Raw genomic sequence first — 26828 nt, 5'->3', positions numbered from 1 at the left:
TGGGTGGGAAGGAAAGAAAGCAAGGATTCAAACCAGGCACACAAGCAGTTAATGGGATTATCCAGACACAGTCCTCAGCAGGTCCCAGCAGGCCATGAACACACGACATCATGCAAAGGAGCCCTCTCCCATCACAGGGTTAATACGTGCCAGGCTGTTAAGAGTCCAGCAACAGCCTCTCCAGTTTTAGGAACTAAATCAAACACATATTGAAATGCTGCTCTCCGTACCGGTACCTGCTCATCTTTTTCCTCAGCCTGGCGAACAGTTTAGTTTTCTTTCTGTTGAGGACGGCACGCAAATCATTTCCGTTACAGGACAGCACAGTCAGACCAGGGAGGAAAAGTTAAGCTTCCAAGCACCCATTCAGCACCTTCCTTCCACCCATTTGTCAGTCAGATGCCAGAGTGATGCAGGAGGATAACTGCACCTCTTCTCACATCTTGTCATTAACTTCCTGTCACTGTATCCATCTCCAATCCCTTTCCCAGCAGAGTAGGGCTAGGGAAGCATCTGCTCCTAATACAGGCCACAAGAGGCTATCAGAGTGGTGAGGGCTATTTCCTCCTGCACGCTCTTGCCCTGAACCACAAGGACAGGACAGATGTAGAGATTACTGCCTCATGGTATTTCCTGATCCCTGCAAGGCATTATTGTCCTGGAAATATTTGATATGCATCCTCCTGTAATTCCCCTGAGCAAAGGCTAACAGTCATTTTGGGGCAAGACTCATCTCAGCTGAGATACCCATTCCACCCTCAGATGAAACCAGCTGTTTCTGGGCAGGAATCATGACAAAGGTAATAAATTAATTGAAAACCCTTTCGTGCCAAAACCTTGATGCCACAACAAGGACACATCTAGGATCTGCTGTCAGTACAGCCTACAGTCACTTGCTGGAGTAAGAAAGGAAGGAGAAGGAAGGAGCTGGGAAAGCAACAGCTCCGGCCTTCACCTGTCCTGCTACCTTATCCTCTTCCAAGTGGATGCTGGTATCATGGTAACACGGTGCACAGCAGCAAGAGGATGGGCACCGCTGCCCCACATAAGGCTTCAGTTGTTGGGGATTATGAACAGACACCATGTGCTAACTTACATAGAAGATACATAAGATGCATCTTGAGAATGTGGTGTTAGCAATCCAAAATGCAGGGGCCAAATTTAACTTAAATTTCATCTTTCTTTAAATTTGACAAACACCACACATATTGCCAGAATGAGACAAGAAACTCATCTATGCATGACTCCAATTGGAGGTTAAGCTGGGAGGAGAGTCAAAGGAGCACAGAGGTCTCAACAGCTGATGCAGCCCCTCCAAACCAACATGCTCTGACTGCAGCTTGCCCTTACTTCTTACTGATTTCACGTCCTCCCTCCATTAATACACCAATTGAGGACACGGGCTGTACTCCTGCTCAGCCAGCATATGGGATTAGCAACAGCTGGAAACCAGAGTCCTACATTGTTTCATCACTCACGCATTTGGATGGGATCCAGATGCAGCCTCATCGAGAGCCTGACCTCTCCCTCCCCTCTTGGTGCTACAGAATGTGCTGATTTGCAGTAAACCTACATGGACTGGACCCAGCTGCAGAAAGAAAACTCAAAACTACAAAAAGAAAACTCCAAAGACTGTCGAGGACCCACACTCCTCGCATCCACACAGATGGGAAGTGCTCTGAGATCAGAAAGCCTCATAATAGTGAGGCTACAACTACATTCACAACACACAGAGGCAAGGCATCCCAGTTTGGTGCACAGAAGGGACACGGGGCTTTGGTGAAGAGAATGTTCTAAGTTTGGAGGGCCAAAGGAAAGGCTGGGGAAACAAAGGGGCTCTTGGTCTTCAAGCTCAGAAGTTGCAGCTATGTGGGGGAAACTTCAGAAGAAAAAAAAGGGAGGGCTGCAGGGCAACCAGACCCAGGAGAAATGGCAACCCAGTGTTATGTCATTGGTGCATGGAATTAGACTTTTAAAACAGCACAGATGCCACTCAATTGCCTAAATATTGGTATGCAGTAGAATTGAAGCCTACAGTTGCTATCCTCCAAAGATTGGAGGTATTGTATCATGTGTCCCAGCCCAAGAGCAATCTCAGACATGCTCTAGCAGTTTTCAAGGGGTGCACTGGCTGGCTATATGTAGGCAATCAAATCACTCCCCAGTTGACAACATGGAGATTTCAAGACCCCAGTAGAAACACTTCCTTTTCCACAGCTTGTCCCTCCTCCTCTGCTGGGAGAAAGACGATGTTTCCAGTTACTATTTACTGACCTGGGCTGTGCTTTAATGGGAAAGGCATTGCCTGAGTACTGCTTGTCTAGACCCAGCAGGACATCATGGAGATTTTGGTTCAACTGTAAAATATAAAAACAAAAGAGAGAAAAAGAATGAGAAAAGTGTCTGAAAAGAGTCTGTGCTGGCCTGCTTAGGCTGACAAAATACAGTCTTGTGCCTATATGTGCATATACTTAGCTATCCCATGAAGGAACAGTTCTATATCTGTTGCTACTCCTTTGTGGAGAAAAAAAAAAAAAACACACACAAAAAACAATACTGAAGCTACTGAAAAACTGCTGGCACCTCATGGGAATGCAGTCTCCTGAAGAGACCATCCTCTTTGCTTCTTTCTCACCTACCCCACCCATGTGTTGCCGGGCACCATTGTAGAAACAGGCAGAATGTTCAACTGAGTCTTCCATGTGTTGAAAGCGAAGATCCACTCTAGATTTGTAGCAAAGTTGCTCCTTATACTTCCTTATGAATGAGGGATATAGCAGCAGGACTTCAAGTCAACAGCAAGCTTTGATCCTGCAGGCTGCCTGGGCCAACCAGGTTTAGGAAGAACCCAGATCTCTTGGCTGAAATGCAATGTTAGGGGTTAAACTCCTCCTGACACCAAAGGCTGAAATATTCACTCTGGACACTCCTATTCTGAAACAGCCAATTCACAAACAAGATTGGATGCCAAATTCATGATCAGTAGGAGGAGGGATCCAATGCAATCTGTGTCAGAGGCATCATGTCGGCAACACCAGAACTTAATTGGATGCTATTGCAGTAACAAGAAACAGATGGTTCTTATTGAACAAAGCAGAAGGCCTGTTCTCATACAAAAGTCCTAAGGAAAGAAAAATCCACAACATAACATAAGAGGACAACTCCTGTCTAGTAGACATCTTTCCCACCTTCTGCAGAATGTAACTTAACAGCAACAAACTGATAATTGTAATAACCTCCCCTATTCTTAACAATCAGTTCATCTCCCAGTGGAGAAGAGCAGGCCATTAACTGGAAAGGTCCCCATGAAATGTAAGCAGAGCTCAGAACTGATGCATTACACCATGGCAGTGGGCCCCTGACTGCTGGGAATTCAATGACCATTATAAAGTTGCTTGTTGCTTAGCACAGCTATCTTGTTGTTAGGAAGACACTGAAGAGGAAGGAATACCAAAGTTTTCCAGCTGGATTCTCCACTGCTCATCAAGCTCAGAGCAACATTTACAGAGAGTGTACCAGTCTTTGGTGCAACAAAGAGGCCTAAGGAACTCTAGGCTTCTCCAGCTTTTAAGAGAAGTAACAGTAAGAACACACCTGTAAATGAAAGTGGCACCAGGAGGATTTCCCTCAGACTACTTCTGAGGTCTCTGTTGGGTGCTGGCACACAACACAAATCCAGCCCATGACACACAGGTAACTCATAAAAGAGTCACATTAAGCAATCAAATGTCTTCCTTTGGGTCACAGGGAGGAAAGAAGACAAAGCAGTGAATTACTGCTGGGAAGTGCCTTCCTAATGGCTGAGTTGGAGACCAGTCTCATGTTGCACTGACATGCAGACTGACAGATTCCCTGATGTTTCCATCCCCACAGCTAGCTGAGGTTTCAGAGCAACTTGCTGCCAGGCAGTGGGCTGAGTGGACAGATGCCAGGCTGAGTGTCCTGGTTAAAGTTTACAGATCCAGATTTTGGAGAAAACAGAGAAAGTAAGCAAGAGAGGGCCAAAATTTGCCACACTCGCTCTCTGGATCTTCAAATGAGACAAGTGACACATACTCCCACTGCACCATCATCCTTGTGGTCTCTTCCCCATGTTCTATCCCTTCATATTACTATCTCAAACAAATCTCACATGTTGTTAACCCTCATTTTTTTTCTTTTGTACAGGGCAGCTGCTCTTTCTTCTCCAGCCATACTGTTCAGCTTGTTAAATAACAGTGAGGACAGAGTGTGTTAACAGAACAAACTGCCAGTTGCCTTACCTTGCTCATCTCTTTGTGGAAGTTTTCTTCTAGGCCTGCTATACTCTGGAATGTGTTGACGTAGAAACCAACACGACTGCCAAATGAAAATGAAAGAGAGAAGAGCTTAATGGACACAACAGTCTCCTAAAGGCTTTCACTTATGCCTCTCCTCACACCTCCTGCTCACCGTTCCCCATGAATTCAACTCTGTCAGGTCAGGTACACAAAGGAATAGAAGGACTGCAAGGAAGTGTGGATGGGGTGATGGAACAAAAGCCAGGCATGCAGCAAACATGCTCAAGGTGAGGAGGAAAACAAGTAGGGTAGAATCTGAATTTGTTCTGACAAATGGGAGAGGCTGGTGTGGAGGTGGCTGACCCAGACAATGCCACTGCATTTGAAAATAAGAAGGTAGGGCACTCCTAGGTGGATTTTCCCTGCCTTCCCTGTATGTCAGCTCCTACATTTCATCCTCAGAGCTCCCTGTTGCTTTGTCTGCTTCTTTTCTCACCTTTTTATCAGCACAATCATAAGTATAGCAAAATTCCAATCTCTCAAGTCTTCATCCTCTCTCACCCAGTCTGTATTTTGTTAAATAGATCACAATTGGAATACAGTTGCAACCACCAGTTCTTCACTGGATCTTACCTGCAACACATTTAACATCAGGATCCCTCCATTAAGTTTTTTCACCCAACTGTCTAAACCCAGAAGGAGCATCCAAAGAGCAGCAAACCATCTTCTCACCCTCTTTGTTATTTTAAAGCTGCTGCTTCAGTGGGTGCTCCCTAGATCTCCCCAGCTGGAGGTAATCCTAGAACAGACTCTCTGAGATGATCCAGAAAGCAAGAGCAGAAACCCAGCCAAAGAGAACAACTGAGAACAGCTGTACAGGAAGGTCTGTGGAAAAGCTGAAAGTCTTCGTGTCCTTCCAACCAGCCCCTGAGAAAACTTCCAGCACTCACCTATTCCATAGTGAAGGCAGCTCCTCCTGCAGATCAATGTTCATTTCTTCAAACACCTTCTGAGCCTTTACTAACTCTTCTTCAGCCTTAATAACAGAGAAGGGAGAGAGTAAGCTCCAGCACAGACAGATATTTTGGAGGGCTGGGATAATAGTGACTCTCGATTTTTCTTGGAGAACAAGCAAAATACTGGGATGGGGTAATCCCCATTCCAAACAAGTCTCCCAGGAACCAGGGTTGCATCACTAGCATGGGCTGATACCCATTCAGATTGCCCGGGTTACCCTCAGGGTTTCTTTCAATGGAGATTCCTGTTCGGATACTCAGAAGATAACTGAAACATCATCCATTAACGTGTTCCAAGTTCTATACATCTTCCTGGTTCAAAAAAAATGAATGGATCTGGTCAGGCAGTTCAGCCACTGGTTCAAATGCAGATGAAGAGTGGACCCTGCCCCTTTCTCGGTCTCCAAAAGAGCTGAAACCCATCGCAATGGGTGTTGAAGAAGAGTCCTTCCTTGTGAGGACTCTGCTTAAGTAAGATCATTCCAAAGCACTGCCTCTTCTGAGGAAGGGAAGAGGTCTACAACCTTGACTGAGACATCTCTCTCACAGATTAGAGCAGAGAAGCAAGGAAGGGTATGTAAAGCATGAGCTGTGGCAGAAGAAGGCTAGGCAGGGATTGCTTGAGCAGCAGGTGTTGGTTTCAGCAGCCTAACATACTTATACTGGTGAAGATCTAATACAAGGGCAAATCCTGGCTGGCAGTTGACAACACCAAAGGAAACTTGCCTTGCACAAGACCTCTTACTCCCAGTCAAAAGTTTAATTGATCTGATCTATTTGACCCCAATGATACTGCATGAATCCTCTGCATTCCAGAGACAAAAATGATGATCCTTCTGTTTATGACAGCAGGCATCAGCAACAAACACGTTCCCCTTCCCATATCTGTCCTGGGTGGCCTCTTCCTCTTTTCAGTGTCCTGGCTTACAACCTTAAGCTTGCTAAGTAAAATGTTTATATTATCTGATTTGCAACAGCAAAAGGAATAAAGAAAGCTGCTATGACTGCCTATTTCTGTGTGTGACTACAGCAGGAATGTCACAACACGCTCCAAACAGCGTGGGAACTGGATCTCTCTTTGTGCCTCCAGTCAGATTCTCACCCCTTCTACGAAATTGTATTTTATCATCTTTGTGTCAGCTTAAATAAAGAAACCCACAGCTTACTGCTCTTTAGTGACAGGTCTACACCAAGATAGGACTGATGGGAGAAAGGACTTAAAAAGCATCATGTGGCTCAAAGTCCTGTTTCTCACAGAGCTGCATGGAGTCCTTAAGCTCTCCATCTCTTGCCTGACTTAGGAGCCAGCTACAGTAGCTCCTACTTTCCAGCTAGCTCCACCTTTCAGAGCATCACGCATTGCTGCCAAAGGCTATTTGTACTCAAGATTGGAAGAGATTGTTTCCCCCAGAAAATAACACCAGAATGAGGGGTGTAAACTGTAAAGTCAAGCAAACCCCGTAAGAAACAGGCAGGGAGAGAAGGTATCAGGATGTTTCCATCCAGAATACCTTGTAATATGCTGCTATACTTGCTGAAAAACAGCACTTTGAGAAAACTTGCACAAAACAACAACAAAAGAGAAATGGAGACATAGTTTATGCTGGATTTAGAGAAGATTATCACAAAGACTCACTCTTCTTTAAAACCCCCCCATGACTGAATGTTTCTAATTCAGCCATTTTAAAGAGAGGGGGAAAAAAATCTCCTAGTCCATCCTTAGGCTTATCTTAATTCTAGACTAGAATCAGAACCAACACAGGAGATGGGAAGCTGGGAGATGAGGCATCATTGTATTCCATCAGTTTTTCAGTTATATTGAACATTAACCAGTCTTTCCCCCTCTCATTTACCTGTTCAGAAGGTCAAAGAACCTAGAAAGCAATGTATCAGTAGTGACATACCAAGGTAGAGGCAAAATCAGCAACAGGCAACGTTCACTCCAGAACAGCTGTAGGAATCAGCAACCCCGTGGCTCAGCCAGTGCTCTTGTTCCCAGATACTGCACTCCCTAACCAGTTCTGGTTGATTTTTCTTAGATGCAAGGGTCCTGACACTGGATAAGGCAGGCAGCTTCTAGTTCATTCACTGATCATAGATCTGCTCCATTTCTTGATCCTTGAGGACAGTTTCCCAGAAGAGTTCTGCTGACTAACTGCTTGAAGAGTTGGAATTTAGCTTTCCTAAAATTTAGCATCCTATTTTTACTCTCAGTCTGTCTGATATCCCTCACTAGTATGAACTCTCCACCACTGCATGGTCACTACAGCCCTGGCAGTTTCCAATTCTGATGTCAGCAATCAGTTCCCTTGTGTTGGTGAGCCAAAGGTCCAGTATTACATCCTCCCTGGCGGGGCTATCTACTACCTGGCTCATTAAGTTATCCTCAATACATTCCAGGAGCCTCCTGGATTGCCACTGTGCCACTTTCCTAGCAGATAAATGAGGCTGACTTGTGGGGAAGGAAGGAAAAATATAGGCTTCAGAGGCAGAGCTCATCACTACACTATCTGTGCTCTTCTGATTCAGTTATCAGCTTTGTCATCCTGATGGAGAACTGAGGCAGCAGGACTGAAGGCCCAGGCCCATGAAACATGATCTTAAAAATTCTTCCTCTTCTTACACTGTCTGAAATGGAAAAGGTTTGAGCAGGAGCTACACAACACAGATGCTTTCCTGACATTACTTCTAGCTACAGCTTTGAGAGTTAAGCGCAGCCAGCTCAGCTGTGATAGTGGGATGGCTGTGTTGCATATCCTATCACCATGCATCTCATGAGCATCCTGCAATTTCCAGCCTGCTGCTTTTAGCAATCTGGCAACGCTTCTCCTAAAACACCACGCTGTGGTAGTTATACACTGCTCAGTAAATAGTTCAGACCTCCAAGAGGAAGGAGGCAGGAAGATCACTGGGCATCCACCTCAGCCCCATCAGTCTCAGCCAGACTTTCTTCTCCCCAGCAGAAAGCAAGGAGCAGGACCCAGCTCACTGGCTCTCTTCTATGGAGAGAAACACTGCTCTGCTATCACTACAACAGCACCCAGAATGGCTTTCCTGGTCTGAAGTCAGCCAGACATTTCAGAGTGCTTAGTAAAAAGGCAAGAATTTGCTGTTCTAAGTTATTTTCCTCTTTGTTTCAAAAAGTACTGTCACCAAAATTTCTAATTGAGAGTTTGCAGTAGTAAGCCTCCCAGTAGATTTTTACAGAAATCCCTCACAGACTTTCTCCTAAAAGCCCAAAAAGCCAGCAATCTGAATGCTGAAAGGAGGTGTTTTTTTTTAATTTAATATTAGAAATAATAAGTATTGCTGCCCCCATTTTTGCTTAAAGGTTGTAAAGAGGAATTATAAGAGAAGAGAAAGCAACATAGCTGCTGGTAAACAGAAGCAATCTTTGCAGGGCTTAATACTCTGAGGCTCTTCAATAAATGCAGTGTCATCAGCCCTCTTGCTTTTATCATGAGCTTAACGAGATTTAGGGTTGACATTAACACCTTTAGTTTGAAGAATCACGTGAATACAAAAACTGAAGCTTTTCTCTTTTTTAAGCTCTCTGCCTGCTAAGCCTGGAAACCTACAGCTTCAGAATACAAACACATCATCCTTCTTGAAATTTTCAGGCTAGACATTAAAAAAAAAAAAGCCTCCCATAACTGGAAAGACAAAAATTTAAGGTTAGCAATAGTATTAAGTAAGGAATAAAAGAGGAACAACTTAGAGGACTTAAATTGATTTGAAAATATACAGGGTGACTGAAAATATTAACACTACTTAGAAGATTAAAGCCACTACAATAGAGTTGCAAGAAAGATGACATACATCCCTTCTTACCTGCTTTAGGGCAAAGTCACCCAGCAGATTAAAATTATCAATTAACTACACAGCACACTGAGATCACAGTGAAATGAATGAAGGAGCCCCTGTATATGCTGTTTCTGCTAGTAATCTGTGGGAGGTGGTATTGCTCCCAGTCACACCAGCCAGCTGGAGAAGAGGAAGAACCAATTTATCTGTGGCTTGTAAAATATCCTGTACCACCTTTCTAGTCCTCCAGAAGTACCACCAGCTAAACAGATCAGTCAAGAACCAGAACCAAACAGATCCTTCCCAGCATACCCAAGGTACAGGGAAGGCCTTGGGAAGCCTGCCAAACGTCCTTCTCCCTTCCAGCGAGAATGAATACTTATTTCCTCACTTTGCTGTGCATCTTAAGCAGGACTGCTCACAGCTGTTCCTTCACTAGGCTTTAATTATGTGGTAACCTAGTATTTTCCTAGATCTTCCATCACAAACTGACTGAAAATCCCAGGTGCTCTATAAGGTCTATTCCCTTATTTCCTGTATTTCCAAACTGCAGTTCATTTACCATGACGTGGAAAAAGTACAAGCATTTGAACAAGACCAGGGCCTTGTCAGCAGGTAACTCATGCTCTCTCAGTCTGAGTAATGATTTTCTATTCCTTTGCCCATTGATAACATTTTCTTCTCACTGTTTTCGTTCTTGTACTGAGATCCAAGATAGACACCAAGGGAAATTTCATCAGGAGGCTATGCCTCTCCAGAACAACTAGGACTGAAATTCTCAATCTGAAATCTGGACTACTCTCACTTCCCTACTCTCATTTCCCTCAAGATGTTATAACCTAAATGTTTTCCCAATTTCTGCCACGTGATGCAACCATGACATCAACCTGTAGTTTCCCAGATATACTGTGAGGGGTACAAATTCCCTGGGCTGAGTCCACCTCTTCTACGCAGATTGAACCTCTGCATTTTTGGAAATGGCTCTTTCAGACCAGCAAAGCCAAGCCAGTGATGACTTTGGATTTTACCACAGGAGAGTACTGCAACCTAACTCAGCAGTCACAGAAATTGTTTTTGAAGCAATGCTTTATTTCCAGCTTTGCTCAGCAGCAGAAGTTAAGAAGCCAATTTTTCAGTATTTCCCTCTTTTTTCTTTCTTAAACAGCAACAGTAAAAATTGATTGCTTCATTTAGAAAAAATGAATAATTGGAGGAACTACACTACAACCCCTCCATCTTGGCATTATTCCATAGCCTTTCTTCATCCTCATCTCATTTTATGGGGAGAAAACAATAGCCTAGTGTTAATGCACTTGGTCAGAAATCAACAGAGCAGGCAGAGATTCAAACCAGTCACTGGTCAGCAACTTCCATGTGCCCACTGCAGCTCAGGAGCATTAAGGACAGACTTAGCACATGGACCAGAGTGAACGTTGCCTAGACATTAGTAGCATAGTACAGTCTAGAGCCCAAGATAGCGCATGCAGGGTTAGAGCCAGGTAGATCAGCAGTCACCTGATTTCGGAGCAGATTAGTTTGCGCAACGAGGTGAGCTTGTAGCTTCCCTTGACACCACTGAGGCGCAGCTTTCTCAAGCAGCGAAACAGGCTTGGGGATGGGAGCATGTTTGAGTGAAAAGAGAAAAAAAACAGAATACAAGAGAGAGACAAACATATATTTTGTTTTGGGGATTAAAAAATAATTAAAATCACAGAGACTGTATTTAGAGGCTGGGTCAAACCAGTATCACCAAGGCGATAGGAATAAAACAAACATCCTGGGATTGATCAGTTATGAATCCTTTGAAGCATGCCAAGTTTAGCAGTAATTAATGCTCCAGTGAGGGCTGGGATACTGTAGACTAGCCGGGCAGCTGCAAAGAGCAACAGATAATTGTTGTTAGTGGCCTAGCACACAGACAACTCTACTCCAAGCCATGGCTGTGAAGTGGGAGCTCCTTGAAGAGAGGTCAGGATTAATTAATCATGGCATTTATTTACTTGCAACAGTTGAAAGTCCACAGCACTTTATTTTAATGGCATGTTGTGAGTTTAGCAATAAGTGGCAGGAGTCCTGGCTGGGAAAAGAACACTGTATATTAAAGAACAAGAAGAGACTGCATATCTCTAAAAGGCATTCCCAAGGCTGTTCGTGTTACTATAATACCATGAAACATCACGCAACTAAGTTTGCATTCATATGCTATGTCATAAACAAGATTCATCTTCCCTCTGGGCCCATCAGCACATTTCAAAGTACCTTACACTGAAATATCCCTACTTCACAGGTGGCAAAACTGCAGTCACAGGGATGAAGAGGTGAACTCCCTACAATCACAGTGCACAATGAACCCTGGCAGTCTCAGCAGAGTTGAGCAGGCAGCAGCAGCTGTGGAATCAAGAAGTTGGGCTGCCTCTTTGGGAAGAGCACAAGCACATAGCTTTGGGGTACTTTCAGTGCTCTGCCTGGACTTAAGGCCTACAGCACAGGAGGGAGAAAGACACGATCTGACACACATTTTTGCTCACGAGAAGTCTAGTAAAGTATTAAGAGGCACTTGCACAGGCTGAATCAGGAACAGAGCACCATCTCTTAAACTGCAACATTTCACTCTTCAACCTGTACTACTTTTTCCATATGTTAACTAAAGAGCAATAAACCATCCCTCAACAAAAGCACATTTTTTGAAAGCACTTGTGGCAACATGAGAGAGCGCAGCAATGACAAAGATCAGTGCAGAGCACCACCTACCAATCAGAGTGAATGACTTCCTACCACACTGCAGCAAAGATCCCAAAGGCACATACCAAAAATATCACGCCCCATGGAAATACCTCTCTTACCCCTGAACACACTGGAGTATGGTTTTCAACAGACAACATGACCGGCTGGGCCTCATGCTTTGCATACATAACCATGAATCACTTTGCCAAACAAATGATGCAATGACACCTGAGCCATCAATCATTCTCCTCTTTGTTTGTCAGGATTAATCACAGTGCATGTGCTAGGAGAGCAGGTGACTGATGACTGGCAGCATAAAAATAAAATACTGTCAGACATTAAACACAGATCTTTAGTGTGGGGGAGAGAAGCATCTTTATTCTTTCCACGTTGAAGATATACTATTGCCTCTCACATAGCCCTAATCTTTCCCACCTGAACTAACTGCAAAGTAAAGGGTGCCAACACTTCTCAGCCTGGTTAAAAATACAGGCTAGAGTATCAAAGGACTTCACAAATGCCACCAACCTCAAGAAACACTCAAACTCTTATAGCCACTCTTGCTTTAACATGGGGAGACAGAGCCCCAAGATGCAAACAAGCTGCAAGTTTTGCTGTGGTATTGCAAGGCTTTGTTTCCCCCAGAGGGCACATGCTTTTCCAACAGAGGATACGGGTTCTGCAACATCTGAGAAAACACATGCCTAGGTCTTGCTGTGATGCTGACAGATGCCGAACTGATGATGGTGGGCGTGATCTGAGACACCAGAATGCATCCTGCCTTCTAGGAGAATTGAACAGCTGAGAAGGAAACACCTGGCCAAACCTCACCACAACACCTCTCTGAACAAAGAATACCCAGTGAAGTGGTACATGTTTGCTTTACACTTGCTCATTAAGCAAAAAACAGACCTCCCAAATGAAAGGAGAGTTGCATATCCTTCTGCTTGCTTTACCTTTGCAATTTTGGTTTCATCCTTCTTCTTTGCAGTTTGCAGGGCTTCAAAGTGGTGTCTGGCACTGTCATAATCCACAAGCTTCCTTCCTCGCTTTGCTATGCGAGACTACAAAAGAAGGAGAAAAAGAGTTATGACAATATTCCCCCAGCAGCCAAAACCACAATCTTAGGAAGCCCCTCTCATCCCCTCAGCTTTCCCTGCTTGTACCTGCTCACCCAGCTTCATGCTCTGCCTACACAAGGACTTCCACTGGATATCCTACAAAAGCTGCCTAGGAGCCACACATGGCAACAACCACCCTGGAGGGAGCTGCTCAGGAATATCCAGGGAAGACAAACAGATCTATACAACAACAGCCCCACCTCTGAATGACATTAATGTTTTCAGAACGGTAGTTCAGGTGCTGCTTAAGTGCTACCAGATGCCTGCATCCTGCAGGTACCTGTCTCTTCATTTACAGGGCCAAGAGGGCTGCTGCTACTCTCTAACCAGTCCATAGCCCCAGCTCACACAGAAGGTCAGAAGATGGTTCAACACAAGAAGGCATCTCTGCCGCCAGCACAGCAAAAGCATTCCTCCACGTGCTCAGGATATGCCTGAGCATCAGCAGTTCAGACCCTGTGACAGGAGATCCAGATAGAAGTGCGGATCAGCTGATGTGACCACGGTCATGTCCAGTGGTCCACTGTAACTAGCTATTGAGCAAGAGAAATGCCAAGAGACCTAGGCCCATTAGGCTGCTCTGCTTTAAACCATCCATTGCCCTTTCCCCCTGTTATCCCCTACAGACAACCCAGATGAGAAAAAGTCAGAGCACAGGGCTTCCCAGCCCAGCTGTAGCACAGAGAGCCAAATGCCCTATCACTGATCAGCAAGCTGAAGACTGACTGAAGAGCTTGAATGAAGAGGACACAAAGGAGCCAGGAAGGCTTCAAATTAATCATACAACTCGGGGAAATTGAAATTGCAAGATGAAGAATCAGCATCAAGAATTTACTTGCAAAGCAAAATCTCTCCCACTGCCCTTGGCAGGGAGATGTGGTCTCTTCTCCCCAGGCTCCTGCAGATAAACTGCAAAACCACGCCCAGGGCCAATCTCTTTGCCAGACCAGCTGAGACCAGTCTGCACATCTCCCACACATGCTCCTCTAAGCTTTCAGCGAACACTGCTGCAGCACTGCGTGAGTCACAGAAATCTGCAGGATCTCAGCCACACGCAAACCCAGACAATTTCAAAGCACTCAGCTTGCTCCAAGAATGGAATCACAAAGAAGCTGATCCAGTCCTCAGCCACAGCCAGCAAAAGACACCTTCCCAGCACAGGGCCCACCATGGTGGCAGCCTGCACTCCTCTTGAGAAATACTGCCAGCTGGGCACCGAGATGGGCTGTAGGAGGGGGCTTCCAGCAACACTGATGTCTCCAAGATGCAAGTTAATGCATCTTCCAACAGTCCAGATTAAACACACGGTCAAATGGGAGATCTATGGGAATGAATACTTTCCTTCGGTCAGAACAGCAGGGATATTCTGAATACATGGAAGTGCTGCGAGGAATCAGTATCCAGCAAGTCCTTCTGGAGTACCCACTGATTGTGCAACTGCCTGTGATGGCAGTAATAGGACTTAGCCCAGTTCAGGATGCCTGCAAGGTAGTTTTCTGTATGACTATAGGACAGCTGTAGCTACTCACCACCAGTAACAGAAGCTGAACTTCAACAGATGCTTTTATTTCTTACAATATATCCATCTTAATTTGAACCTCAATTTTAAAAATATTTTTTCTATTACTGGTATTTGGTTTCAAACCTGGTAGAAACAGTGCACCAGTTTCAGTGCAAGACAGAAATTTTCCAACCCCACAGCTAGTCAGAAATCAAGTTATGGTTCATATTGTCTGGGCTCACTGCAGAGACCTGCACTGTCATTACATGATCCACAATCACAATCAAAAACTCACTCAGGAACGCTAAACAACAGACTATACAAAAGTCCTACTCTAGAAAGCTACAGATATTGACCTGCAAAGAAAGGATCCAGTACTTTCTGTGCTCCCATTCTTCAAGTTACAAAAGGCAGAGAGACTGTTTTATTTCCCCCCCATCAAACATTAAAAATGTTTTCCTTAAATACTTATATGATTTCCTTTCTAAAGGAATAGTATATTTCCACATTTCTGCTGTGGATCATGTAGGAAACATAAAAAATTCAAGGGAATATTTCCAGCCCCTTTAAGCAGAAGAAAATTCAGAATACATTAGAATTTAACAAACAAGTAACACATGCATAATCTAGCACCACACATTTGAGTTACTGGGCCATTAACAAAAAACAGGCCTTCACTTAACTAAATTAAAATCATCTTCTCCCCATATATCATCTTTCTTCATCATACTAACACCAGAATTCCAGGAAAAGCAAAAGGCAAAAAAAATTGCTTTTTGTGGAAAACAAAACAAAACTATTACCACAGCAACTAAAGTAACTGAAGTATTTTATTAATTACATATGACTATTTTTTCTTTTCTGCATGCCACCCTTAAGAACTTTAACTTCTGATATTCCAGAGCATCACCTGAAGATTGTGATATCAGTAACAGTTACCTCTTGACCCATTCCAAAGTCAGAAAGGATCAGTGAGTGCTCATTGGATCATCCCTTGAGTTTTGGTGGAATTTGGGTGGTCCAAGTTTCATGCTCCTTTTAAAATCACACTGTACAACCTCAGGATTATGAAATCCCAAAGATGCTAAGCATAGAAGAAACACGACACTGATGTTACTAACCAGTGCACAGTCACTAGGGCTGATAAAATGCAATTTAGTCAGAAGCGGGGCAGAAATCTGAGCCTACAGAGAGCCCACTAAAGCAGCAGCAGCACACAGGTCTCTGCACTGCTGAGGTACGTATGGGAATCACACTATAGGGTATGATCGGCACTACAGCCTTTAGTAACTGGAAAGCAACAGCCCTTCCCCTCTTCACATTTCCAGGAACAGAAGAGGTTGGAAAAATGAAACAAAAACAAGGAGCTCCAGGACAGTGACATTCATGTTTAGGGCTCGTTTTACAAGCCTATGTCCTGCCCCCCTTTAGCACGATCCTCCTGAAGCAACAAATAACTGACAAACTCTTTAAGAACCATGTGGTGGGGAAAGGGTTGTTTTCGTTAGGAAGAAGCCAAGCTGATACTTCCATATGGTGATATCATTACTAATGCTTCCATATGGTGAAGACGTTTCCTGCATAACCTTCCCAAAACAAATGGAGAGATGACTACAGGGGAAGGGGAATTTACAGGACACCATTCAAACCCAGGTTGATCTCCCACCAAAAGACTCATATTCAGCATTCCTCTTTTCCTGCAAAGAGCTGATCATATGCACAGCAGGACTTCAGGGAACACAGAAATCTGTCCTTCACACTGGCCTCGATCTATAAAGTATATCTGCCACTGTTTCCTCAATGTTTCGTACTTACAGGGAAATTAAAAAATAACAAAGGACTGAAAAGACTGAGAGCTTGGTGAGCTGCTCCTGACACCACTCTCCTACATTGTGAAACAATCGGAATTTTTTACAGGTTCTCCTTATACATTCAAGTGGTTTTTTTTTCCAGCATGTTTCCCCTGGATTCTTCATTCAAGCCTAATTGAGAAAATAGCACTTTCACAAAACCCAGAGCTGCAAAGATCTTGGCTGCTCTAACAGGAACTTTTGCAACAGCACACACACCTTCTTAAAAAACATGGGGATGCAACCAACTAATGCTTATGAGATTTCATCTGCAATGACTCTAGATCAAAAGACAAAGAGAATCTTACTTTGATATCTGGGAATTGGCCAAGATACGTATCCATGGTCAGAAGTGCCTGATCCACCAGTTTCTGATGGAAATCTGTCCAGAGGAGATCATTGTTCTGAAAAACAAAAGTAATGAGTTAACTATTAAGAGCACAGAGCTTTGCATTCTGCAAGTGCTACGGTTAATAATTTCAGACCCCAGAGCTCTTAAGAAACAGTCATTATTTTGGAATAGCAAAGAAGCAGAAAAGTAAGATGAAAAGTGAGGTCACGGCAGAAACGTAGAAACAGAAAAGGCAGCTTGATGCTGCTAATTCAGGTAGCCACCTGGAGGATACAGCATCCTTCAGAAACCTTCCTTTTAGGGTCTGCCCTTTCCCCAACAGTGCTAGCCCAAAACTAGCCCAAATCCATATAGCAGAAGGGAAGATGAAGGTCAGGGCTCCATTCATATCCTCCTCCCAAGTCACTTTCCTCCAGCAGCAACAAAATTGGGACACCTGACACCATTGCATTGTTTTCTCCTTCACTGTAATGCAGTTCTGGAATATAATGAACAGCAGAAAGCTATCACGGTGCTCTTCAGCTCTTCACCACCTGCCTCCACAGCCTCCTGGAGGTTCTATTCAAAGCTAGCTCTCTAACCCACACATACATTACCCTTTATTTTTCTTAGCCAAGCTAATTTCTCATCAACAACCAGATTAGGTGGAAATTATTTCTACTTCCTGTTTTTCCATTTGGTCAAATGTTTTTGGCAAAACTACTCAGGAAAAATGCCCATTTTATGGAGGAATTTTTGGGTGTTATTTTTCTGGGTGGGAATAGTACTTTTCTTCCAGTTCTCTTTTCCCGAAGGAGAGAAGCCAAGACAGACATTAAATGGGAAGATAGAGGCTGAAAATATTCCTGCATCCTCTCAGAGGAGTTGCATTTAGGTTTCAGGATTCTTGCTCCCTTTGGCCCCTCTGGCTTGAGTTCTCAGAAAGGACAGTCCTCTAGGAGGCACCATGGTGGCTCAAGAAGAAACGAGGCCAATAGAGAATGTGAAGCCAAACCAGCTGAATTACAACTCCATTTACTGCAATAGCACCTCATAATAGAAAGTTTCTGTATTAATGAAAGAATTGAACTGGAAATGTCCTGGTTTTGCTTAATTTTATCTGCTTTAAAGACAGCATTTCCTGGGTAAGATGGAAATGTTATTTCAAGAGAGAATTCTGCAGGGAAAATGCAGGGAAGGGAACAATCTTTGTCTTGCTTTCCTCCCTGTGCCTTCCTTGCTGCCACAAACAGCTGTAGCTAGGCTCTGACTGCAGCCTCATGGCAGAGCCGAACTGCCACAGCTGCTGTTCAGTTGAACAGCTGAACAAGACAGCAGAGGATGTCTGTCTCCAGCTGGACCACTGCACATACATGCCAAGGAAGATCCAAGCTGTCCAACGACGAGTTCTGCTCCACGCTCCACAGAAAACACCTGGGCAACTTGGACAGGCATCACCTCACCAAATGATGAGGAGAAGAGCAGGCTGGGGTGACACATGGCCCAGTCAAACAAAGTGGCAAGTAAAACACAGTAGCTGGTGCCAGTGCTATGAGTGGGAGGTTGATCGCAGCTACACAACAGCTGTTCTGATCATGCTTTGGAAATCGATTTATATTCCCATTCCTCTTGCAGAGAGAATGAAAAACATATCCAGTTATTTAATTACAGACTCTCTTTTGGCTCATCCTGTCCCTTTTTAGCCATTGCTGAGGGAACAAAGTTGTTTGTATGCATAAGTACAGGGCTCTTCATAGTGTTCAGAAGTCTGGGAAACAAATACAGGCCACATCCCCTCAGCTATCCCTTCTTCCCAACACCTTGTCTCTTTGATTCCTACTGCAAAGATGCACATCTAAAGGAATTTAGCTCACTAATGCAGTTTCCGAAGCTTATCTCCTCTGACAGACCAAATCTAGTGAGTCTACATCCTCCATTGAGTCTTACCTCTGCTATTTTATTTGTGTCATCTCTCCCAGGCCAGTCCGGCTCATAAACTTCCTGCAAACACTCCGTCAGCTTCTTGGAGGCTTCATGCATAGCTAGGAAAGAAGAGGTAACTGCCTCAGAAACAAGGAGACAGTTAATCCCTTATCCCTTAATGAAATTCAATGCAAGAAGCATTGAATAAGCTTCAACAAATGCTAAGATGGGACTTGCTGAATGTCTGCCCCTTAATAACACAAAAATGGAAAGTAATCACAGGAAAAAAAGGAACTAAAAATGCAGACACATTAACTATTCTGTGTTCATTTTCCCCAGGCAGAAGATCTGAGAGTCTATCTGCTAAGAGAGCACCACCAGCTCAGCATTAAAGCACAACCCCATCCTGTCTGAGAAAGTCTTGAAGCGACCCCCAATCAGACAAGGATGACCTCTTCTGCATTTGTCTGTACAGTTGAAGTCCTCATTCAGGACCATGAAAACACTGTCATGCATTTCAGTAATTACACATGCTGTGAGCACCCACGCAGCACTGCCTCCGGAGCATCCCTTCAGAGCTGGTTAGACCTGACTGCCATTTGCAAGCCATTGGTTTTGGGAAACACTAAGTTCAGACCAGGCATTAGGAAAAATATCTTTACCATGAGGGCAGTCAAACACTGAAACAGGCTTCCTTAGAGAGAGAAGGTTGATCACTCGTGCCTGTCAGTGTTCAATAGGCAAAACCATCCTTAATGTGCTTTAGCTTTTGGTTAGCTCTGAAGAGGTCAGGACTGGTTGGTCTTTGAAGATCTCTTCCAAATGAATACTCTTTCTATTCTAAAACCCACGCCTGAGGATAGGAAATACCTCTGCATACGCTGATCTTACCTTTTACAGAAGCCAAGTAAGTTCGGAGATCCTTCTGCAGCCTTGTGCCTTCAGACTGTGAATATGAGGAGAAGACCATCAGTTATTTTCCCATTTAAAGAGTAAGAGGGAGGAATCAAGCATTTCTAAGGAAAAAAATTCACCCTGCAGATGGGCCAAACATCAGCCCTCTAACCAGCCTGAACAAACATTAACAAGACGACCACACAATCCTCTGATCTTCTTGGTAGGTCCACAACTGGTAACTTGCATGCATGTTCGGCCAACAGTGCCACCAGACTATTGATCAACTCTGTGTCATTGAAGCTGTGAACTGCTTTTGAAGCAGTCAGCTTTAATGTTTCATTTTGTACAGATAACTATACATTGTCCAAAAGACAATAGTCAGTTTGTGAGAAAAGGGCTAGCAGTTCTGTGCAACAAATGTAACTGAAAGGAGTCTGCAGGTTATAGGAGACACATTTAATTGTCTTGTATGGCTTTGGGAACAGTTTATTTCACCACTTCCCTGTAACGCTGTAATTAAAAACCCCTGTGCAAAGAGGGTACAAGGGGTCTCTGACCTTCCCAAATATCCTACTTAAACTGCAGGGCTTGCAAATACAGAAATATTTTTTTTCTCCAGCTTCACTGCAGAAGTGGCCTGCCAACAGCAGACCTCGCACACCGGGAAACGAAAGATTAAAACCAGACACTTAGTCTGAGTTTTGCTTGCTTAAGCTTTCAGACACCACAGCTAAGTGCTGCGTAAGAACTCAGATTAGAAAGAACTTTTTACAGCAAAGTTAAGTCAGACATGCATACACGTACACCTTCCTCAATACAATCACTCTTCCATTTTGAGCACAGTCAGATCCACGTCCCCACTACCATTCCTCATTTTCCTTCCCAGTTTGTACCTTGAGGGAGCCCCCAGCACAATGAATATTGACAGCTGAAGACAACTCCAGAGATGAAGAGCTCACAGAACTTCTCTGACAGCTGCCTCAGAGCAAATAACTTTACAAGCAGATGTTTCCCATCAGCTCTCCCTACAACACAGCCACCTCTTCACTCAACTGAGTTCCTGCCCAGATCCTTTGTGCTTTTGGTGCAGCTGTGCTTTCTAAACAGAGGCTAAATCTGCCCAGCTGTTGAAATGGCACTGCTAGCATAGCACTGTGAAGAAATCCATCTGCTTTCAAACACTGTTTCTGATTCGATTTCCTTGCCTCAAAAGTTCTGGATGAATTCACATTTATTATTTTCCTACTTTGCCATCAGCAAAGGAAATGAGGGACAGCAAAAAGCCGTCTATCTTCATATAAGACACTTGGACCCTAGTTGGAAAGAAAAGCATAGGGAAGTGACCCAAAGAGAATAAAGGAATTGTGGCCATAACAGCTGCTAAAGTCCCAGGGATGTCTTACAATACAGAGCAAATAAACAGAGCTCTTTGCTAGCTTAAGGTAAATGTGCAAAGCTGGGCAGATGAAACTTTCTAGTAGTGCAATCAGAAAGTGTCAGAGAGGAGATGCCACAGTGATCAAAGACCACACAGAGAGGACCACCAGTAGTTCAATCAATTATGCCCAAGGCAAGAAAGGCTTAAGGCAAAGCAGCATTAGAATTCACAGACTAGAATTAGCAAATGTCAGTTCAGAAGGGGAAATGCTACAAAAGAAATAAGCATGTAAACTCTCTCAGTTCTATATATTTTCATAATGCAGCTGTATCATTTTTAAGAATCACTAAATTTGAAAACAGTTTTGAGGTTTTAAAAATCTCTAAGGCAGGGAAGGTCATCAGTGAAGTATCGAAGAACACAAGGTTTAAGCACTTGCAGAGGGAAGTTACAGAAGTACAGTTGAACTTGAAGATGTTCAGGAAAGAAAGTGCACGTCATTTTAAATGTAGAATGTAAAAATTCTAAAATTTCTAAATTCTAGAATTCTAAAAATTCTAAAAATTCTAAAAATTAGAAATAAATATTTCACAATAAAAAAATCCACAAAAGGAAAGAAAAACTAGGACCAAAATGGAAGGTCAGTGCCAATTCTAGCTGACTAACATATTCATTTCTCATCCTTTCACTGATGACTTAAAACCTTAGCACCAGAAATAACAGCACTGACTTTTGATGTAGAAGTGAGCACAGTGAATTATTCTAATCAAACACAAAAGAAATGCGCACTGTGAAAAGCTTGATGTGTTGCAACACACAGGTGTAGCCATGTTTGAGCAGATACAGCCATGCTTGCAACCACAGTGTAATTCAACGCTGGGAGCCTATAACACAACCAGATGAAATACAAGGGCAGTATGTGCAGGAAGATGCTTATTTTAAAAAAGAAATGCTATGTTGGGAAGGCTGGAAGAGTTCTCTCTTCAAAGACCTAATGAATCACTTACTATTTATAACTGTGAGAAAAACCATAAGAGCATTTTTTGGAGTTCTTCACAATTTTTTGTTTTATTGAAGGAGTGTGTGTATGCTTTCCTTCATCATACCTTTCACTCAGCACTACTTAAGGATGTAATTTTCAATAGAGCTGTTTCTTAGTAGTAGTCAGCTTTCCTAAAGCATTTCCCTTCCCAGCTTCAAAAGAAAAGATGTCATAATTCTCTTCCTAAGATTGAGTTGGGAACATTTTTGTATGTTTTTCAATGTGTCTTGATAGATAGATAGATAGATAGAGAGATAGAGAGATAGAGAGATAGATAGATAGATTGCCACAGCCCTTATCACAGGGCAGAAGAGGAGAGCACCCCAGGTTTCCCAGCTCTGAGTCTAAACTTGACAACTCCGCACAGGAATTAGCAATTCTGAGCATTGTGCCAGACATCTTGTAACCATACAACACAGTGCTGCCATTCTTTGCAACAAGCCTTGCACTGCATATGCAAAGCCTCAGATCAGAGGCATCAATCCTGATCTGTCCAAACTTTTCTTGACCAGCCAGTAGCTTTGTTCTGCACAGCTTAGCAGTGACAGCAACCTCCCTAATTGACTTTGTAGCTAGGGCTACTTTGTGTTATTTCTAGTTACTTTTGTTGGTACAGCATCATTGGGTTTTGTTTAGTTTTTGTTTATGTTTTGTATACACAGCAATAACAAGCAGTTATTTTATGTAGAATGGGTTATGAGTCTCATAATGAGATTCATGAGAGGAATACAAGTCTCATAGGATAGCAGAGGACTTGAGAAATAGAAATATGGAATTTAGCTTAAAAGCACATTGGAAAAAATACAAAAACGACCCCAGCTGGATCCTAGAAAGAAAATGATGACATCATCAAGATGAGCATCATACTGCTGGCAGTGCTGGACTTCCGATGTTGGCAATTCATCCTAACACCCCACTATTGCCAGAACAAACACTGACCTCAGGACACAGAGGAGCAGTGAGAAGGAAAGCACAATGCCAGGAAGTGGTGTGTATATAACAGTTGTAACTGCATTCTTATTCTTTCTTTTTCAAGTAACAGTTAGACCTGGACTAAATAATTTCAATTTTACAAACAATACTTCTTAGATTTACTTATGTGTAGGCACCCTCTCTGCCCATAAAGAAGCTTTGAGGTGTGACACAGCCAAACTTACAACACAAGAGCAAAAATTAAGCCTGCAGCCCTGCAGGAACACTCAGAGTGCACAGCCTGCCCTGCTGAGGCTGAGCCAGCCAGAGATGGATGCAAAGCACACCAGCAGCAGCTTGTCTCTCAGGCACTTGGTGTGAAATGCTGAATTTCCACAGAACTGGCAACTCCTGAACGGTATCAAAACTCAGCAGCTCTGCCAGGCAGAAACATGAGGCAGTGCCAGGTGTAAGGGCTGCCACCAGCCTCCTGCTCACTTACTCCTGAGAGTATTTGAGACGCAGGCAAAGAGAAGCCAATTCTTGGCACGTCTCAATCATTGCACTTTTGCCTCAGGTGTCTTGCTTCCAGGTCCCCAAGGACCATTTCCGTGTGCTGCTGCCTAGGAACATGTGATGCTGGGATAGAGAAAGCCTTACAACAGACAAGCCAGACATTGCCAATTGTAGGTCCTGAAGCCCAGAAGCACGGCTATGTTCAGCTCATTTGTCACGTAGCAAATCCATCTGCCTGAACTAAATCGCTCTCGCTACTCAGAGCTCAGAGTGATATCTGTTACCAACTTGAATGGAGAATGATCTGGAAAATGCAATGCCTTTCCTTCTCTCCACTCATCCACAATCTGGAAAAACTATAAGATGCCTTATAAAATGAGTAAACTATTTTTAGATCTGCTCACCATTCACTGACAGTCCCCACCGGAGAATATGTGCCAGCATGAACCGGTGCAGTCCTTAGAATCAGAGGAGCCTCTAAGCAACTGAGCAAACAAGGCTACTGCCATAAGGTTATTTTTCAAAGTCCCTTCCCGTTTCAAAAACTTTCTGGTTGCAACCCAGCGAGTTCCACAGGACAGCTATTCTGTTACAGGTCTGCAGTGAATGATCATCTTTCCTCCAGACTTAATGCTTCCAACTGGAGCACATTCTGTGAAAAGGACGGTGAGCTCTCACGCACAGCCATATCACACCACATGCATGTAGTATATACACTCAAAATGAAAGTAAGGTTGTATATACACACATACAGTTAAAGGATTTTCCCCTTTCTTATCAGCATAACACCTCCTCAATCTCAGATGACAATCCAGATAACTCACTTTTATAATCTGCCCTGTGAAATAGGTATTGCTTGCATTTATTTTACTGACAGGGAAACCACATGTCAAAACAAAACCAACAGACAACGTGCAGGAAATGCCCAGCACCTCTGCATCCTCCGATAAATTGTTTGGACTGTCCTTGCAAGATGGGAAAAGAAACTGAGCTGCAAGGAGCACAGAGGCAGTAGTTCTTTGTTATGCTTCTCAATGCACCATTGGACCAATGGCTTTGGAAACTGAAAGCCCATACCAAACAGATTTGAATCTAAGTTTTTCAGTTTTTCTTAAAAAGTAGATTCCCTAATTGCTGACAGTCTCAATAATGATAGGGAAAAGTCACATCTGGTAATGTCATGTCCCCAGAAAGTAGCCAAACTGTATTCCTCTGAGTACTAGAGAATTCCAAGGGTAGAGATGCTGCAGAGATGCTGCATGTACTTCTGAAGTAACAGCAACTATCTCTGCCAAGAGAATGATCATAAGTCTTCAGGAATCTGTAGTCAGCCCTGGTTAAATAGAACTCCAAGTCAGACTGAAAGATTTTCATTATATTCAGCTGTGGATAATCCCATCTCAGACAATTTTGGGACACAGATCCACATCTGCTGAGTCTTAACAGATACAATGCAGCTGCCACTAACAGCTCCAGAAAAAAGCCCTAAGTATGCCAGGGTACAAAGGGTCTAAAGGCCTTCTCCAGCACCACCTGCAGTTTGGGATGGCACGTGCTTCCTGCTGTGAGCCAAGAGCAGCACTTTCCCTAGCACCAAGCCCACCAAGCTACAGTCTTCCTTGTAAACTCCCTCGGGCAACTGATGTAACCTTCCCTCATCTGGGTGCCTGAATATTACAGATACAACACACACCCAGGTCAAGAAGTAATCCTTCTCCTGTCCATGGGAGGGGGGAGTAGTGCTACACTACTGAAATGTGTGCTAGAATTTAAGTCGGAAACAGAAACGTAAAAGATTGAGGATTCAAGCTTGACTCAGTGATTGTGTAAAGATGGACGGAAAGTTGCATACAGATCTTATCCACGGAAGGACGTTTCTTTTTCTCCATTTGCTCTGTTCATCTCTCTTCCACCTTTTGTTGCACTTCAGGATCTTACTTTACTCTTGTTCCATTTTATTTTTTCATTTCTAATCTGTTTCCCCTCCTACCCATCTTTCAGTAAAAATAATGTTGCTCTCTTACCTCTGTGTCTAGCTCAGCAGAACCAATTACACTGTGAAGTAGCTGTTAACTGAAGGAAGTGTTCTGGCTGAAGTATTTTTTTCCCCCTAAACTTTGGTCCAAAATATGCACTACTTTTTAGCATACACTCACTCCATGATAAGGGATTTGGAAGAGAGTGTGATTTCCCATGAGTGAGAGTTGTGGGTCACTTCAATATGACCATGGCATCATTTAATGTAACATGCTCTAACTGCCTATTGCAGCAGATAATTAAAAGCTAATGCTGAAACCCAGGGTGAAATTACATATCTCTAATCATCTTACCAGCTGCTTGTTGAAGTTCTGCACACACTGTTCAAACTGCTCATCTTTTGTTTCGTCTGCTTTCCCAAGCTTCTGAAGGACCTGTAGAAAGAGAGGAAAAAGATTAAAGACTTAGAACACAGAACACAGATAGAACAAAGCAGATAAACAGAAGCCACTGCAAGTTCTTGCTCATGAGGCTGTAAAGAAGGGAGGTTAAAAAAGTCTTCCTTATTCTTGTACTTAGAATTTCTGAAGTATTTCTCCAAATAGTAACAGTTTGAAAAAGGATTTATAGATGACTCAGGATGAACTCAGACCTCTAATACTTTCCTGTACAGAAGAACATGACTGAGGTTTGCTCTTCATGGGTCTAATGCATCTCCTGGACCAACATGAGACAAACCACATCCCTAACATGCCTTCATTTCAGTGGTTATGCTCCTTTTGGTTTAACACAACACTGGTCTAGACAGGGTGGGTTTTTGCTCTTGGAACAGCTGGACTGTGCTGCCCTAAAACACAGAATGTCATGCAGATGTCCTAGGAAAAAGACAATAGATGGAGTAATCAAAGTCTTGTATTCTTCCCCCCTTTTCTCACAGTGCACATGCTTGGCAGGAGCTGGCTGTTGAGAATATTTGAGGCCCTGACACTATGAGCCTATGTGACACTATCACATTTGAGAGTGTCAGCAGCCAGCCCTTTTCCTCTCACTACCTCTCACCACAGCTCAGCTCCACACAGCCTGCAAAAAAACTCCTTATCAGAGTACTTCCCTTATCACACTTCACTTTTAATGAACTCTATGCAGCTAAGTGGGTCACTCTGGTGCCAAGAACAAAGCACTTCACTTTCTGGACAAGAAGGCAGGTCCCAGGCAAACTGCAGCTGCAGAGGAGAGCAGCAGCAGCATTTGCTGTGCCTTAAGTAACTCCAGCAGCAGAGAGACAAGGATACAAACTACAGCTGGTTAAGCTCAATTACAACATCGTTGTTAATCAAAAATAAGGCCTTGTCTTGTAGTGCCAATAAAAAACGCAGAAAAGCCTACTCAGTCCTCAGTCACATGAGATTCTGTAGAGCAAGAGGTGGGCAATAAAGACTATTGAGGGAATGCCTGGACAAGAAAGGGAGTGCTGGCTGTTAAGAGCGTGACTTCCAGAGAGGCAAAAAGCACTGGAAAGCAGAAGTATCCTGCTCTGCTGAACACAACAGACCTTGATCCATAGATCTCTCAACCAT

The 26828-nt window shown here is 43.5% G+C and overlaps 1 protein-coding gene across 1 annotated transcript; it reads right to left on the bottom strand.

Moving 5' to 3' along the window:
* Nucleotides 1–178: 178 nt before the first annotated feature.
* On the bottom strand, nucleotides 179–26828 carry LOC100544136 (myc box-dependent-interacting protein 1). The gene is made up of 11 exons (XM_010713776.1): nucleotides 26804–26828; nucleotides 25605–25714; nucleotides 19421–19475; nucleotides 18554–18648; nucleotides 16584–16679; nucleotides 12760–12867; nucleotides 10595–10687; nucleotides 5210–5295; nucleotides 4263–4338; nucleotides 2275–2357; nucleotides 179–281 (listed from the first exon to the last, which is right to left on the bottom strand). Exons 1-11 carry the CDS (start codon nucleotides 26826–26828, stop codon nucleotides 194–196), a joined length of 915 nt encoding a protein of 304 aa, XP_010712078.1. The 3' UTR covers nucleotides 179–193.

This window comes from Meleagris gallopavo, chromosome 7, assembly GCF_000146605.3.
Source record: "Meleagris gallopavo isolate NT-WF06-2002-E0010 breed Aviagen turkey brand Nicholas breeding stock chromosome 7, Turkey_5.1, whole genome shotgun sequence".
Lineage (NCBI taxonomy): Eukaryota > Metazoa > Chordata > Aves > Galliformes > Phasianidae > Meleagris > Meleagris gallopavo.
Note: the sequence above shows the minus strand (reverse complement) of the source record. Positions and strands in the feature narration are given on the sequence as shown.

Excerpts from the sequence above, each read along its gene's own strand:
- LOC100544136 (XM_010713776.1), bottom strand. The coding sequence starts at position 26,828 with ATGGTTGAGAGATCTATGGATCAAG. Across the intron at positions 18,649-19,420 it reads TTACTTGGCTTCTGTAAAAG|CTATGCATGAAGCCTCCAAG; the intron begins GTAAGATCAGCG and ends CTTCTTTCCTAG. Across the intron at positions 282-2,274 it reads CCCATTAAAGCACAGCCCAG|AAAGAAAACTAAACTGTTCG; the intron begins GTCAGTAAATAG and ends CGTCCTCAACAG.